Here is a 14,751-nt window from a genome sequence, read left to right as displayed (position 1 = left end):
TACTTTAATAATCTTAAATCTAAAAAATATGTATTCTTCTTCCGCTATTAGACATAGTGAATAACTACATTACATTGTTAATTTCACATTAATTATTAAAAAAACAAATATAAAATTAGGTAATAGATGTATTCGAGTGTGTGGGGTCAATTGGTTATGTGTACAATTTTGAGGATATTTTTTCTCCCCGGAGTCCACGTGGCAGGAGAGTAGTGGTGAATGAAGATTGAAGTGTGAAATTATTGGAAAGAAAAAAGAGTATAGGTGACATTATTTACGTCCCTCAAGTCAAGTCAAGTGGGCCATATTCGCAAATGGATATTCGAATCTAGTAAAGCATTAGTATTTTATTTAGTACCACTGCTCTTTTGTGTCTATGTTCATTTACCGTTTACCCCTTTCGTCACTTTTTTTTTCTTTTTTTTTTTCTAAAAGTTAATGATATGTTAAAAATTTGAGCTTTAAAAACAAAAGGACAGAATACGCTGGAGCTTGGAGGAGCAGTTGAACAGTGTAAGTAAGTTATCATCAGATTACATAATATCCGATTCAATCCTTATAAATAAAAAAAAGGACAAATTATGTGTTGTTTTTTTAATCAAAATTTAAAATTTATCTCAATAATTTTCATATTCCTTTAATGCAAACTTTTATTTTGCGGATTATGTTGGGAAGGGGCTTGTCATTGTGGATGTAAGCGTCGTTGATTATGGTTTCTATAAACAATGAGAAAAGAAAATTCCCAAATCAAGAACGTTTGATTCATAACTTTCTTATATATTTTAATTAAATTAAAACAATTAAATATCATATGTACAATTTCTACTCCAAAACCAAAACACAAAAAATGGAAAAGAAAGAAAAAAAATCAGTTGGATGAAAAACCGAAATCCCAACACGGTCTCCTTGTTTTGGGTTTTGTTTCTTCATTATTGGGCTTAGGGATCCAACAAAAATATACAATCCTTATACTCCTAGGCCCATGTGACTAAGGTTCCTTGAAGAAACAGAAAAACGGTGCGTTTCAATAGGTTGGGTTCTCCTTCGTCACACATTGTTCAGAGATTCAGCGTCAGCATGATCTGATTGAATTTCATCTCCACCGTTCCGTTATCAGGTTTTCTCAATTCTTCTTTTCAAACCAACTGATTCGTATCTTAACTTTGTTCCCCTTTATTGAAAAAGGAAAAAAAAACATCAATTCTCTTTTCTCGTTATTTTCATTTAACTGGATTTTTTATTTTATTTTGTTATTTAGACGTGATTCAATTTTTTTGTTGTCCCGTCATGATTTGATGTGTTTTTGGATTAGCGTTAATAAAATTGATTTTTGAATGAAATTGATTCTATAAAATTATTTTGGTTAAAATTGATTTTGAAGTGAATTGATTTATGTTTGAATGTTTTTATTATAAAAGCAGCGTGTTAGTAGTAATAAAATTCAATACAAATGTTTTTATCTAAGGAAAAAGTTACCTAAATTGTTCCAACTTAGAATTAATTATTTACCTAAAATTACGTGAACTAACATTTAACTTGATTCTGGAAAATTCAATGTGAAATCAAACATGCACTTAAAATTTTTGCGCCTGTCTCTGTTAAATTGTTTCCCCAACGTGTGAAATTATTCGTAGATTCTATTAACTAAGATTTATTTTAATTTTAATTTGGTTTATGGATTTTTAGTAAATGCAACGCAATCATATTTCTTGAAGTTTAGTTGAAAACAGTAATTTAATTACGGTATATGAATTAATTTGAGGTGCTCCAAGCCTCCAACTGATTGTAAAATTGTCACTTGTGAGTGAGATTTTGTTTTCTACCACCAACTTCCAGTTCAGTGAAATGATGAACCCCTTTGGTAATAAGTCTCTTTTGAGCTCCCTGAAAATGGAAGCTTACTCTTCTTCCTAGTTACTGTCAATGTCTATGATGATAGTTTTCTACTGGATCAGTTATGTGGTGATAGTTTTCTTTGCAATGCAGGGAGATGGGTCTGTGGACTTTACTTGAGGGGTTTCTGCTGCTTGCAAATGCGCTTGCAATATTAAATGAGGACCGCTTTCTTGCACCTAGAGGATGGGGTTTCTCAGATTTCTCAGGTGGAAGGACTAAGTCATTCAAAGGCCAGCTTATAGGTCTCATTTATGCAACTCAGTACCTCAGAGTTCCTCTCATACTTCTCAATTCCATCTGCATTATTGTGAAGTTGGTGTCTGGATGATGCCTCACAAGGTTAGATGTCTATTTTAAGCATTTTATTTATTTTATAAGTGGTTTTTCATTACATCTTTTATTTTTTCAAAAAATAAATCAATCAAACATATGTTGTTATTGGAGAACCTTGAGCTCTTCGTATGTTTCAATAGGGAAGGAAAATACATGAAAATAGACTTCGCTGTTTTTTTTTTTTAAGATAAAATCTGCATTTACCTTGAGAGTGATGTCTTGGCCGTTTGGTGAAATTTATCTGGTATTGAACTGCACCATCACATGCTATTTAATGATTTTATACGAATTTGTACACGAGCTGAAGTTAGTTCATGATTTTAGTGATTGGCAGTTTAAAGCTCTCGTCCATTCTGATAGTTGTACAACAATATGAAATAAGAGCTGAATTTGGTTTGGTTTTGGATCATGATATCTAAAGTTCTGAATTTGTATCAGCCCGCCTTGATAATATGAAACTAAGGATGTAATTCATTGAATAGTCAGAAATCCTTAGCACTTACCTATTTCTCTTCTTTACGTTTCTCTTACGAAATTTGGACTTTGGGGAGCACGTAACTTATATGATTATTTAGGGAGAGGAATTGACAATAGCATGGCCATTTACATTACATTTGTTTCTTGAATTATATGTTTATTTATTATTTATTTATTTATTGATACAGATGTCTAGTTCTTAAAAATTGAACGTTCTCGAGTTTCTGTCAGATGATTTCACGAAGATCTTTTAGATAGCAGGTTTGCCAAATTCTATTGTAGAAATATCAATTGAAGTATTTCTCCTGTTTTTTGTGATATTTTTTATTACCACAAAATAGTGTTCTTTACAATAGTAACATACTTATACTGAAAGAAAGAACATTGTGGTTTTAAATTCAGTGCTGTATTCAATTTATTAAGTATTCATTATCATTTCTCTTTTTATTTTTAATTGATTCTAGCTTTCTTTGTTTGACCGAATTGACGCTGATAGTGTTACTCCCAACAGGGATATGATCAATTTCATAATAGTGCCAAATATGCATGTATACTAATGTGAGTCATCAATAATGTGCAAAGTACAAGGTCTTCCCAATAAAATATATTCGGAATCTTGTGCAAGGAAATCATAGCTAATTTTTTATTATAAAAATGATGGCATCTGAAACACTAAAATCTCTGGCACTACAATTGCTGAAAAAATACAACGAATTTTGTCATAAATCAGCAAAAAGATGGTATTCTTTGGAGTCCACTGCAATGAGTCGTATGGCTGAAATTGTTGCTGCAAGAGACAGAAGGGAAAAGAAACAAATGTTGAGCCAGTGCCAACACTTTTGTGAGCCTGATAGTTTCTCTTTCTTTGCCACAAGGTACATATGGTTTGCAAGAATAAATGTTAGGGGAAATGTGCTAATCGCTCCCGTGAGGCTCATGAAATCTCCAAGGAATGGCAGGAAAGCCGCCACAAATGTGTTGATGGTCAGGTAGCCACCTCTTAGCCCGATTCTAGATGACAAGTTTTTAACATTCAATGCGCTTCCTTTGACCCCAAATCTAGTATCCAAATACTCGTACATTGGACTTGCGAAAATCTAGTAGAATCAGAAAATGATTTATCAGTATTAAGCTAGGGAAACAAGTCAACTAATACATTCAAGAGTAGCAAGAATTCTAGTTTAAAAATTTGTACATGCAATGAAATGACCGATTGAAGAAAAGCTGAGATATTGGCCAAGGCCTTCACCCATACTGGACCATGCACACTATTCAACAAATACACTTCTGTGGAAGATCCATAAGCCCAGTATCCTGTAAAGGTAACAAGGTACATTGGTAGAACTCCAACAGTAAACTGAAAGTACAGGGCCTTCATCATGTTCTTCACAACTGGCTGCCTAATCGTTGCCTACAAGTTATACAACCAATTCAAACCAAAGAGAATCGAGCGTCAACCAAAAACATAATATGTGAAGATTTACAAGCTTCTGTCTTACCTGTATCTCAGGAAGCATGCCAGTATTATATGCAAACACGAGGTTCGCAGATGCCCCAATTGTTGTAAATACTTTGCCCATACCCTCTCCTGGAATGTTGTAATCTCGAGGTGGTAGTTGTAATCCTGATAACGTTCTCTTGGTTAGTTACACATAATTGAAAATTTCAATTTATAAGACAAAGTTAATAAAATCGGGTTATATTAATCGAGAGACTCGTGACTATGAACACGAAGTAATCCTAGACCATGTTATATTTTCTCCATAGGACGAGTTATTACCGTCTTTAACCGATAGTGCAAATGCAACAATAATATATACTAGGCTGAAGACTGTCGAAATTGCTAGCCAAATTCCAAGAGCTGAGAGATGAGGAATGGATATGGCAAAAATTGCACACATAATTCCAGCTATGATGATACAATATGGAAGTTTCAACATACCATCATCCCTAAATAGAACATACGCAGCCTGCATCACAATGAACAGAAAATTGGTTTAGAAAGAAAAAAGTTGAACAGACATTTATTTGAACAAGCCAATAAGGAGAAGAATCTAATGTTAATGGTAGAAAATATATATTTTTCCGCTAAATCTCTCTTACTTTCAAGGCTGAACCGGCCAAGATGATGAAGCCAGTATTTATCATGAAAAGATTGATATACTGCAGAGCCCATGTGAGAGAGTAGACTTTTTTCCCTGCAATAATGAGAATGAAATGAACACAAGGGAAATAACGTGGCAGAGAAAAGAGATGAATTTAGCCATTTGTTTTCCACTTTTCCGCTTACCGTATATAAATCCAGCAAGATCTCTATACCTAATATGCCTTTGCCCTCCATATTCATGGAGATAAGCAATTAGAGCATTTGCATAAAGTGATATCATGGTAGCAACCACTAGACCAACCACACCCCCAATCCAACCCAAGGGAACCATGACGGTCCCGGAATATCCAAGCACATAGGCACTGTTGATTCCGGTCGTGAGGACAAAAGCCACTTGCAACCATGAATCTGTACACACAAAAAAAACAAAAAATTAAAAAAATGATATTCTATTGCAAATCGTATGTTTCATAATACAACTGTGCTATTCAATAAAAAAAAAATATAACTGTGCTATTGTAGCATAAGCACAATTCTATCACATTCAAGAGAAAAACGAGAAAATAAGACAAACTGTATGTAGGTAGGTAAGAGGCGGTTGAGGAAAATCAAAATTCAGACGTAAATGTAACACACAAGTCGAAACGTTGACTCATGGGGAAAAATAAAAGGGTAGTTTGAAAATTCAACGATTTCCCCGTGCCCTGTTTTTGGTTAAAAAAAACATGTGTTAGTTTAATCTCTTTCCTCTTCCTCCTAGTCTATACCAAAAAAAATGATTGTGTTTGTCTAGTTGTAGCTAGATTGAGCTTCTGAACCTGGTTCCATAAACATAGGAATTTAGGAAAAATTAATGTATGAGAAAAGTGAAAAGCAATAAGATAACAAACCGCTGCTAATCTGATGAGCGGTATCTGGGGCGCCAACGTCGTCATGGTCCTTGTTTGATTCAAGTTCCATGTCTCCAATCCCCATTATCGGAAGCTTTTGTTTTTCTTGTTTTTATTTTCTTTGCTTTAGAGCAGCGTCAGGTTACGATGCTGCTCCTTCCAAACAAGCCTTAGCCGACGTGAACGTGATTGCAGAAATAAACACCACCACCCTCCTTTTATACATTAATAACTAACAAGAACCAGCCAATCACACATCCTTTTGTCCTTTTTTAGACCCAAAATGAGAAAGGGTAAATATTAAGAACCAATTTCTTATGTTTCCCCCACCAAGCTTATTCAAAATCATCACATCACACTCTGCCGTATAGTTTCGGTCTTATCTCAAAATAAAATAATTATTATATAATAAATACATTGCTGTTATTTTGACTTTGAGGTCAGAAGATCTAAAGCTGAAAAATTTTGTTCAACTCTGCATCATTTTTGTCTGTTTGATTCATAGTAACAGTTCTCGGAACCAATCCTAATAATTACAGTTTCACATTAATCGCCATTTTTTTTAAATCAATCCAACCCAAATACCTATTTTATCTAATTAAGAAAAATAGCCAATATATGTAAAAAAAAATTTAATAAAAGTTAATATAATTTCATAATAATAAATTTATCTTATTTTTATAATTTTTTAAATTATCTTTATATTTTTTTTCTTAATTAATATTCTTCTTTTTCTTAACTACATTTTTTAAATAATTTATAATTAATATATTCCACTAAATTAAAAGAATATATTTTAATTAAAAATAATTAATACATAAAATAGTATGGATTATATGTTACTACCAAAGAGTAAACAGTTATTGCAAATTGGATGTTATAAATGAGAAAGAAAATAGTACAAAACTAATAAGGAGTCAAATAATTCAAATACTAAATTGGGGATATATACTTAATAAATGTATCAATAATAATAAAATGAAGTTATTAATAATATTAAAATAAATTTAATATACAATCACAAGTAAAATAATCAATAACAATAAAACAAGTATATAATATAATCATAAATAACTCTTCATACAATTAATGGGTTATCATAAATAATTCTTAATACAATTAACGGGTTATGTTGATTAAATTATATGTGTTAGAGGGCAAGTGAATTTAATTTATTTAGGTGAATTATAAATAAGTCTTAATACAATTAACGGGTTATTATAAATAGCTCTTAATATAATTAACGGGTCATGTTGATTAAACATAACCCGTTAATATTAAATGGGTGAATTAGGCCCGTCAAAAACATATGAAGTTGAAAACATTTTGACAGCTTCGATCCAAACCTATAGGAAAGTAGTTGATCCATATATAATTTATATATCTTTGACTTGAGTGTTTTAACATTTTATTATAATAATATATAAAAAGATGATAAAAAGATATTTTTATTCGGTGCTGTGTCGACGTGCCGAGTTGACACAAATAGAACGCGTGAGTCGAGTTGGGTCCACAATTGTTTAGTGTGTCCGTGTCCAGTCTTGTGGGATCCACCACTTGACTCTACCGACCCTATGCTTTCGTCTGATCTTCGTGTTGGATCGTTTCACTCATTTATGGTCTTTACTTAAATTTCAATTTGTGTTTAAATTTCTAATTGTAAAAAAATAAATGCAAGAAACTTTATATTTTAGATTTTAATAAGTTAGGGTTGTGATTTGTGATGCATTAAAATTAAATGCAGAAATAAAATTATTTTATAGATTTTGACTCATTAATTTGATGAAAATTATAATTGTGTTATATATTCTTTTAATAATTTTTATTGTTGATTTTATGACACAGTAAGTCGTAAAATGTTGTAGTTGTTATATTTATTATGTATTGTATTGAGTTATTGTTGGGTATTGTTCCTATCGCAAGTTCGTTGTCATCGTTAGGGTCACTACATCCGAGATATTGTTCGCTTTGGCACTCGATGGGCCATCACAATTTTGTCCTTTAAAAGGCATCTCAGTAGGTTAAGGAGGGAGGATATTTATAAATTACCCTTAGCCTCGACTTCTAAGCGATGTGAGACTTTTAGGCATACCGAAACAGGTACTAAGGAACTCTAGAATTATGAGATTTTTTTATGAATTTTTTTGGTTGTTTAGGAGTATATCTGAGTAGAGGTCAACTTAAACATGTGGGAGAAAGACATTTAAGGTCTTTCTTCATAAATGAGTTTCATAAGTTTAAATTTTTAGAAACTTAGAGAGAGGAATTCTAGAGAGAAGGACTCTGGTTTGTAAGCTTATTTCCCTCAAAATTTTCTCCAATTCTTCCTTTTAGCTCATATGTGTTGTATTGGTGTTGATTCAAGTTGGAAAAGATGAAAATCAAGAGTGTAAGGGTGGTCCAAAAATCATTTCGTGGTTCATTCATAATTTCTCTTCTCTTTCTCGATTCTCTTTAGTTTCAAGGTAAGAAAAACTAAATTTTTTATTTCGACTAAGTAGTTGAGTTGTGTAGTGATGTATGAGTTATATGTTGTATGAATTCCTTGGAGATTCATGATTGTGTTGATCAGATCGGAGTGGATTACAAATGGGAGTTGGGGTTTTTGGTGTTCTTGATGAAAGATTAAGAATTTGACAATCTGTTGGTGTGTTGTTGTTGCATGTCTTTTTTTCTTCAATTTCTGAGTTCAATGTTATAATTGAAACATTATGAGGTTGCATGCATGTATTCTTGCATAAGTTGAGAGGATTTTGGAGAATGGGTGGTGTTCATAGATGTTGGTTTGTTCTTCAACTATGCAGGAGTTTTTGGGTTTGTGAGGCTAAGTATGAGTTTCACGCTTAGCATGAGAACTTGGGTGTGCCTCTAGAAGGCTAAGGCAAAGCCTGAGTTTCATGCTTAGCATGGGGACTTGGTTGTGCCTTTGGAAGGCTAAGGTTAAGCATGAGATTTCACGTTTAACATGGGAACTTAGTAAAATAGTTTTCTTTTCTAATTGAGTTGGTTGCTTACATGGTGAATGAGTTGTATGAAGAATACTGGTTGTTTGAGTTGTTTTACGACTAAGTGATGATGAATACGTTGTATGGATGATGTTGTATGATAATGAAATCTATATGTTGAAAGTTGATATGTTGTATGTTGATGATTATGTCATAAGTTGCTAGTTGAAAATTGAGTTGAGTTGCAGGTCGTGGGGTTGTGTAGTAGTGTTGAATATGTCATATGCAAGATGTTGTTGTGTTGTTGAGATGATGAATACTGAGAATGCTTTAAGCATTTAGGCATGTTGTTGTTGAGTTGTATTGATCAATCTAAAACTAAAGGAGAAATTATTTAAAAGTTATATATCTCATTGTGTGGATATTATGTTGTGGAGCTCCAAAGGTCCAATTTGTTGAAAAACTTCTTGAGAAGTTGACCTTGAAGAGGATAATTGAGTTTCCTCTAGGACCATAGTTGGTACTGTGCGTGAGTAAGGTTGAGGCATGTGTGTATAAAGTGATCAATTGAGTAAAGTACGAAGTTCAAAACTTAGTTCCTTATTGAATATCAAAAAGGTGTAGTATTTGAAGGGTAGTCGATAGGCTAATCCAATAGGAGGCTTGGTTAAGCTAGCTAATGTCATGATAGACTCATGCCTAGTTGTCCTATCCTGATAATGGTACTAGACTCCGACATTCGAGAAACCAAGTTGTTGTGTTGTGGATTGATATCCAATTTATTGTTAATCCAACAAGCCAAAAAGATCACCCTATGTTGTTGGTTCAATAGGGTCAAACCACTTAAATTGTTCACTCTGTATTATACGAGATATCCTAGTTAAAATGTGTGACGATGAATGTAATTATTATGTTGTATATATTGTGTTGTTGTGATGAATAATATGAGTTGTTGATGTAATGATGTTCAAGTTGATATTGTGTTGTAGTAGATTGAGTTGTTCATGCTGATATATGTTAGTTGTGTTGTAATGTTGTATGTTGATAGTGTTAAAGATGCAGGGAAGATGTGATGATATTTTAATGTTATGGATACTTTGTGTTGTATGTATATTGTCTCTTTAAACTTTAGCTTACCCTTGCATGTTTTCATGTTAATGAACTACGATTATCATACTTGGTATAAGAGTAAAGAGGGGTAAAACTTATGTGGGAGTTGCTTTGGAGGCCACATTGAGATTAGTAATGCTGATATTTTGAGCTACTTTGGAGTAGCTAATTGATAATATAAATTATTTGACTGACAACTTAAGTTATATATTTTACTTTTATTGAATTATTGTATTTATATCATTTATGGTTATACAATTGTTTTACTTTCATATGAATGATATATAGTATATATTCCGATACTCGTAGACATATAACTTTAAGTTATTAGTTATTTTTTATTACTAGTTGTAATTCATTAAGTGTAAGGATCATGACAGATTATTATAGATATAGTTCTTGAAAATTTTAAAATATTATCGTATTTCCTTTTAAAAAAAATCTATAATAGTTATAAAAAAAAACTAAAACATCTTCGCATTTAATTTTTATAGAAGAGCAAATTAATAATAAAAAAAAGTCATGATTAGTATCTATTTTATATACTTAAGAGGCAAATTTAATGACAAAGAAATATTTTAAAAGTTCAAATTAAAGGTTAATGTTCAAGCGGATGCAACTCAATTTTAATTGAGTAGTGTATATGAATTTTAATTGAATAGAATATGATTTGTTGTAAACTTTCTGATATCGAAGATACTGAGGATACTAAATTTGACTCTTATGAATTAAAAATAAAATAAAAATGATATTGAGAACATTAATTTAAAATTCCTTTTTTTTTTAATTTACAGATTAAGAAATTGGCTAATTTTAGAAGAAAAAAAATATAAGTCATGGATATATGGAACGTCAGTATGTGAGTAAATTTAGTGTATATTTGTCCTTCTATGAAAACATTTTTTTAAGGAAAAAAAATCACGTGTTTTTAGGGGAGGATATCTTACCGATTAATATTGGATACCATCCCTTCAAAAAAAAAAAATATTGGATACCATCAGTTTTGTAAAAAAGCGTTAAAAATAAATAAAATATCTTCACATTTAAATTTTATGGAAAATTAAATTAATAACACACAAATTCATGCTTATTAATTGTTTTAAATATTTAAGAGACTAATTTAATTACAAAAAACTAATGCTTTCAAGATTTTACTTAAATTTAATTTTAAAATGGTTTAATTCAATTGCTTGAACTATATACATTAATTATTATAAATTATTTGGTACGATTAGATTATACTAAGTCTTCATTTTGTTGAGCTGTACATTCTTTTCTGTTTTTCTATAGCCTCTTATTTCTCATATCTATATATATGAGATGTATTTTAATTCATTGAAATATAACAAAGTATTATCTCTTCTCCTTTCATCAATTTTGCTTCTATATTGTTAATATGGTATCAGGAGAATAGGGCTTTTCCTTCCCCTTTTGCTTTCGCTTCCGACTACGATTCTTTTCATGTTCCTTTCCTCCTCCACTTCCATTCGTGATGGCTTCTACAAACAATTCTTCATCCCTACCTACTGATGATTATGCAAATCCTTACTTTCTTCATCCATCGGACAATCCAGGAGCTTTTATTGTTTCCCAACCCCTGAATGGCGACAACTATAATTCTTGGAGTAGAGCAATCTTGATGGCGCTTGGCGAAAAGAATAAAATTGGTTTCGTTGATGGCACAATCCCTAAACCGTTGCCGACAGACAAATCGTATCATTCTTGGCAAAGAAACAATAATATTGTTGCTTCTTGGCTGTTAAATTTCATCTCGAAAGATCTTCAGGCAAGTGTCATATATTCTTCTTCAGCCACTGCCATCTGGAACGATCTTCGAATTCGATTTCAGCAACACAATGGGCCTCGTGTGTTTCAATTACGAAGAGATTTGGTGACTCTAAAGCAAGGTTCACTTAATATCACTCATTATTTTACCAAGATCAAAGCCTTATGGGAAGAATTGGCAGAATATCAACCTTCACACGCATGCACTTGTGGTGGCATCAAACCTTGGATTGATCATCATCAATCTGAGTATGCAATGCTGTTTTTGATGGGTTTAAATGAGGGATACTCTCATATTCGTGGACAAATTTTGCTGATGGATCCCATCCCACCAATAGAAAAGGGTTTTTCATTGGTTTTACAGGAAGAAAAGCAGCAAGAACTTGGAATTCCTACAAATTCCAATGACACACCAACTGCTTTTGCTTACAAATCTGGAAATGATGCAAAATCAAGAACTAATAATCCCACTAAAGAAAGACCGAAATGTGAGCACTGTGGGAAGCTTGGTCACATCAAGGACAAATGTTTCAAACTCCATGGCTATCCTACTCATTTGAAGCAAGGAAATTCAAATACTAATGTCAATCAGGTTTCAGACAAATCAGCTAAGGCATTCCAGTTTACTACTGATCAATATCACCAAATTCTCTCTTTATTACAGAACCAGCCTTCAAGCAATTGTATTGAATCCAATCCAATTGTCAATGGTTTGCTCCTTTCAATTAGACCTTCTTTTAATTCAATTCCTAGTACTAAATGGATTTTGGACTCAGGAGCTTCTACTCATGTAGCTTGCTCTTTATCTCTTTTTAAAACTTATAAAATTATCAAAAATCGCCATGTGACTTTGCCTAATCAAAGTCATATACCTGTTTGTGGCATTGGCACTGTATATCTTGATCAAGACATTGTTCTCAAAGATGTTATTTATGTGCCACAATTTCAGTATAATCTGCTTTCCATCAATTGTCTTCTTAAACACAATTCCCTCTCATTGTTATTTATCTCTAACAAGTTTATTTTGCAGGACATTCTCCACAACAAGATGATTGGCACGGGTGAAGCTGTTCAAGGCGTATATCTCTTGAACCAGCTTGTCAATCCAGCATCTCTTGCTAGTGTCAATAATAATAGTGTTTGTTTTTCTGATAATAGTCTAAATGTCAATAGTAATTCTGCATCTGTGAATTCTACATGTACTAAAGATGCTGCCATATGGCATAGTAGGTTTGGACATGTAAATGATACTGTATTAAAGATTCTTAGTAATAAAATTCCTTTTTCCATGCCGACATCTTATTCTTCATCTTCTTGTCATATTTGTCCTATTTCTAAATTTCGAAAACTACCTTTTGTCAGCCATAATAACTTTTGCAGTACCCCTTTTGACTTGGTTCATTGTGATGTTTGGGGCCCATATAGGCTTTCCACCTATAACTCTATGAGATATTTTTTGACTTTGGTAGATGATCATTCCAGATTTACATGGATTCATTTACTACGGACTAAAGCTGAAGCTACTTCTGCTATAAAATCTTTTTTTAATCTGATTCATACTCAATTTGGAGTTACTATTAAACAATTAAGGAGTGATAATGCTAAAGAGCTAGCTTTAGTTGATTTTCTCAAGGATAAAGGCACGATTCACCAATTCTCTTGTGTTGAAAGGCCTCAACAGAATGCCGTTGTTGAAAGAAAGCATCAACATCTTTTGAGTGTTGCTAGAGCTCTTTATTATCAATCTAAAATTCCTCTTATCTTTTGGGGTGATTGTGTTACTATAGCTGCTTTCTTAATAAACAAGATGCCTTCACCAAATACTAATAACAATTCTCCTTATTATCTTTTATATGGCAAGGAACCTGATTTTAGTTTACTAAAGAGTTTTGGTTGTTTATGTTTTGCAGCCACTCTGTCTTCACAACGAGTCAAATTCTCACCTCGAAGTACAACTTGTGTTTTTATTGGCTATCCTCTTGGTGTAAAGGGTTATAAACTCTATGATCTACAAACTAAAAAGATCTTCCTTTCCAGAGATGTTATGTTTCATGAATCCACTTTTCCATTTCATTCTATCATTAATCATCAACCACCTGATTTGTTTCATGATGTTGTTATACCCTTGCCTATTTCTCCCTCTGATGTTTTACAATCCACCACTGCTGGTATTTCTGATCTTCATAATAATCCCTCACCACCAGCCCAATCTACTACAAATTCTGACACTATTCATACTTCTGAAACACAAGAAAATTTATATCCCTCTTCCACAACATCGTCAGAAGTTTCACCACAACACTTTGACCCACAAAGTTCACATGTTCCTTACTTGCCTGGAACACGAAAATCCAGCAGACAAACTCATAAACCAGGATACTTGGATGCTTATGATTGTAGTAATGCAATCCTTTATCCTATACACGATTACATCACCTATAACAATTTATCCGCAGAGTTTAAACACTTCATTGGCCAAGTATCCAATACTTATGAACCTATCTTTTATCATCAGGCTGTAAATTACCTGGAATGGAGGCAAGCTATGAGTGAAGAACTTCAAGCTCTTGAGGCAAATGACACATGGACCCTTGCAAAGTTACCTAAAGGAAAAAGATGCATAGGGTGTAAATGGGTTTATAGAGTTAAATACTTACCTGATGGAACAGTAGATAGGCTCAAGGCCAGATTAGATGCAAAAGGATATACTCAACAACCTGGAATTGATTTTACAGATACTTTCTCTCCTGTGGCAAAGTTAACCACAGTGAGAACTCTTCTTGCTGTTGCTGCTGTTAAGGGATGGCATCTCCAACAGCTTGATATCAGTAATGCATTCTTAAATGGAGACCTCTATGAGGATCTTTACATGTCCTTACCACCAGGACATCCTTCAAAGGATTAAAACCTTGTTTGTAAACTGAACAAGTCTTTATATGGCTTGCGACAGGCAAGCATGCAATGGTTCAATAAGTTTTCTTCCACTCTTAAAGCCCACGGGTTCACTCAATCCAGGAATGATTACTCCTTGTTTACTTGTGGTAATGATACTAATCTTGTTACCTTGCTTGTTTATGTAGATGACATCATTGTTGCTGGACCAAATGCTACTAGAATCCATCAAGTTCAAACCACTTTGCAGAAAATTTTCAAGCTCAAGGTTCTCGGAGATCTCAAATATTTCCTCGGATTAGAGATTGCTAGAAGT

General features: G+C 32.8%; 3 protein-coding genes across 4 annotated transcripts; 2 read left to right on the top strand and 1 right to left on the bottom strand.

Moving 5' to 3' along the window:
• The first annotated feature begins 959 nt into the window (after window positions 1-959).
• LOC109814668 (uncharacterized) lies at window positions 960-3,160 on the top strand. Its single transcript, XM_020379187.3, has 3 exons — window positions 960-1,117; window positions 1,987-2,235; window positions 2,895-3,160. The coding sequence occupies exon 2, from the start codon at window positions 1,991-1,993 to the stop codon at window positions 2,222-2,224; it is 234 nt and encodes a 77-aa protein (XP_020234776.1). The 5' UTR covers window positions 960-1,117; window positions 1,987-1,990; the 3' UTR covers window positions 2,225-2,235; window positions 2,895-3,160.
• A 162-nt stretch (window positions 3,161-3,322) lies between these two features.
• LOC109814397 (proline transporter 2) lies at window positions 3,323-6,022 on the bottom strand. 2 transcript variants are annotated; one of them, XM_020378914.3, is made up of 7 exons: window positions 5,704-6,022; window positions 4,997-5,221; window positions 4,810-4,904; window positions 4,649-4,676; window positions 4,206-4,330; window positions 3,902-4,117; window positions 3,323-3,803 (listed from the first exon to the last, which is right to left on the bottom strand). In XM_020378914.3, the coding sequence occupies exons 1-7, from the start codon at window positions 5,786-5,788 to the stop codon at window positions 3,426-3,428; spliced, it is 1,152 nt and encodes a 383-aa protein (XP_020234503.1). In that variant the 5' UTR covers window positions 5,789-6,022; the 3' UTR covers window positions 3,323-3,425. The 2 variants fall into 2 exon arrangements, with proteins under 2 accessions (XP_020234503.1, XP_020234424.1); XM_020378835.3 differs by having other exon boundaries at window positions 4,487-4,676; window positions 5,704-6,017.
• Window positions 6,023-10,649: 4,627 nt separating this feature from the next.
• Window positions 10,650-14,460, top strand: LOC109804079 (retrovirus-related Pol polyprotein from transposon TNT 1-94). The gene is made up of 2 exons (XM_020365849.3): window positions 10,650-12,253; window positions 12,574-14,460. The coding sequence occupies exons 1-2, from the start codon at window positions 12,125-12,127 to the stop codon at window positions 14,446-14,448; spliced, it is 2,004 nt and encodes a 667-aa protein (XP_020221438.2). The 5' UTR covers window positions 10,650-12,124; the 3' UTR covers window positions 14,449-14,460.
• The last annotated feature ends 291 nt before the right edge of the window (window positions 14,461-14,751 follow it).

The sequence above is a fragment of the Cajanus cajan genome, chromosome 3 (genome assembly GCF_000230855.2).
Source record: "Cajanus cajan strain Asha chromosome 3, NIPB_CcT2T_4, whole genome shotgun sequence".
NCBI classification, from domain to species: domain Eukaryota; kingdom Viridiplantae; phylum Streptophyta; class Magnoliopsida; order Fabales; family Fabaceae; genus Cajanus; species Cajanus cajan.
This window is presented reverse-complemented; position numbering and strand designations above follow the sequence as displayed.

Coding starts and splice junctions, on each gene's coding strand:
- LOC109814668 (XM_020379187.3), top strand. CDS start 1,991: ATGGGTCTGTGGACTTTACTTGAGGGGTTTCTGCTGCTTGCAAATGCG.
- LOC109814397 (XM_020378835.3), bottom strand. CDS start 5,788: ATGGGGATTGGAGACATGGAACTTGAATCAAACAAGGACCATGACGAC. Junction 4,905..4,996: donor TCTTGCTGGATTTATATACG/GTAAGCGGAAAA, acceptor TCATTATTGCAG/GGAAAAAAGTCTACTCTCTC. Junction 4,118..4,205: donor GCATGCTTCCTGAGATACAG/GTAAGACAGAAG, acceptor TATAACTTGTAG/GCAACGATTAGGCAGCCAGT.
- LOC109804079 (XM_020365849.3), top strand. CDS start 12,125: ATGTCAATCAGGTTTCAGACAAATCAGCTAAGGCATTCCAGTTTACTA. Junction 12,254..12,573: donor ATCCAATCCAATTGTCAATG/GTTTGCTCCTTT, acceptor TTTATTTTGCAG/GACATTCTCCACAACAAGAT.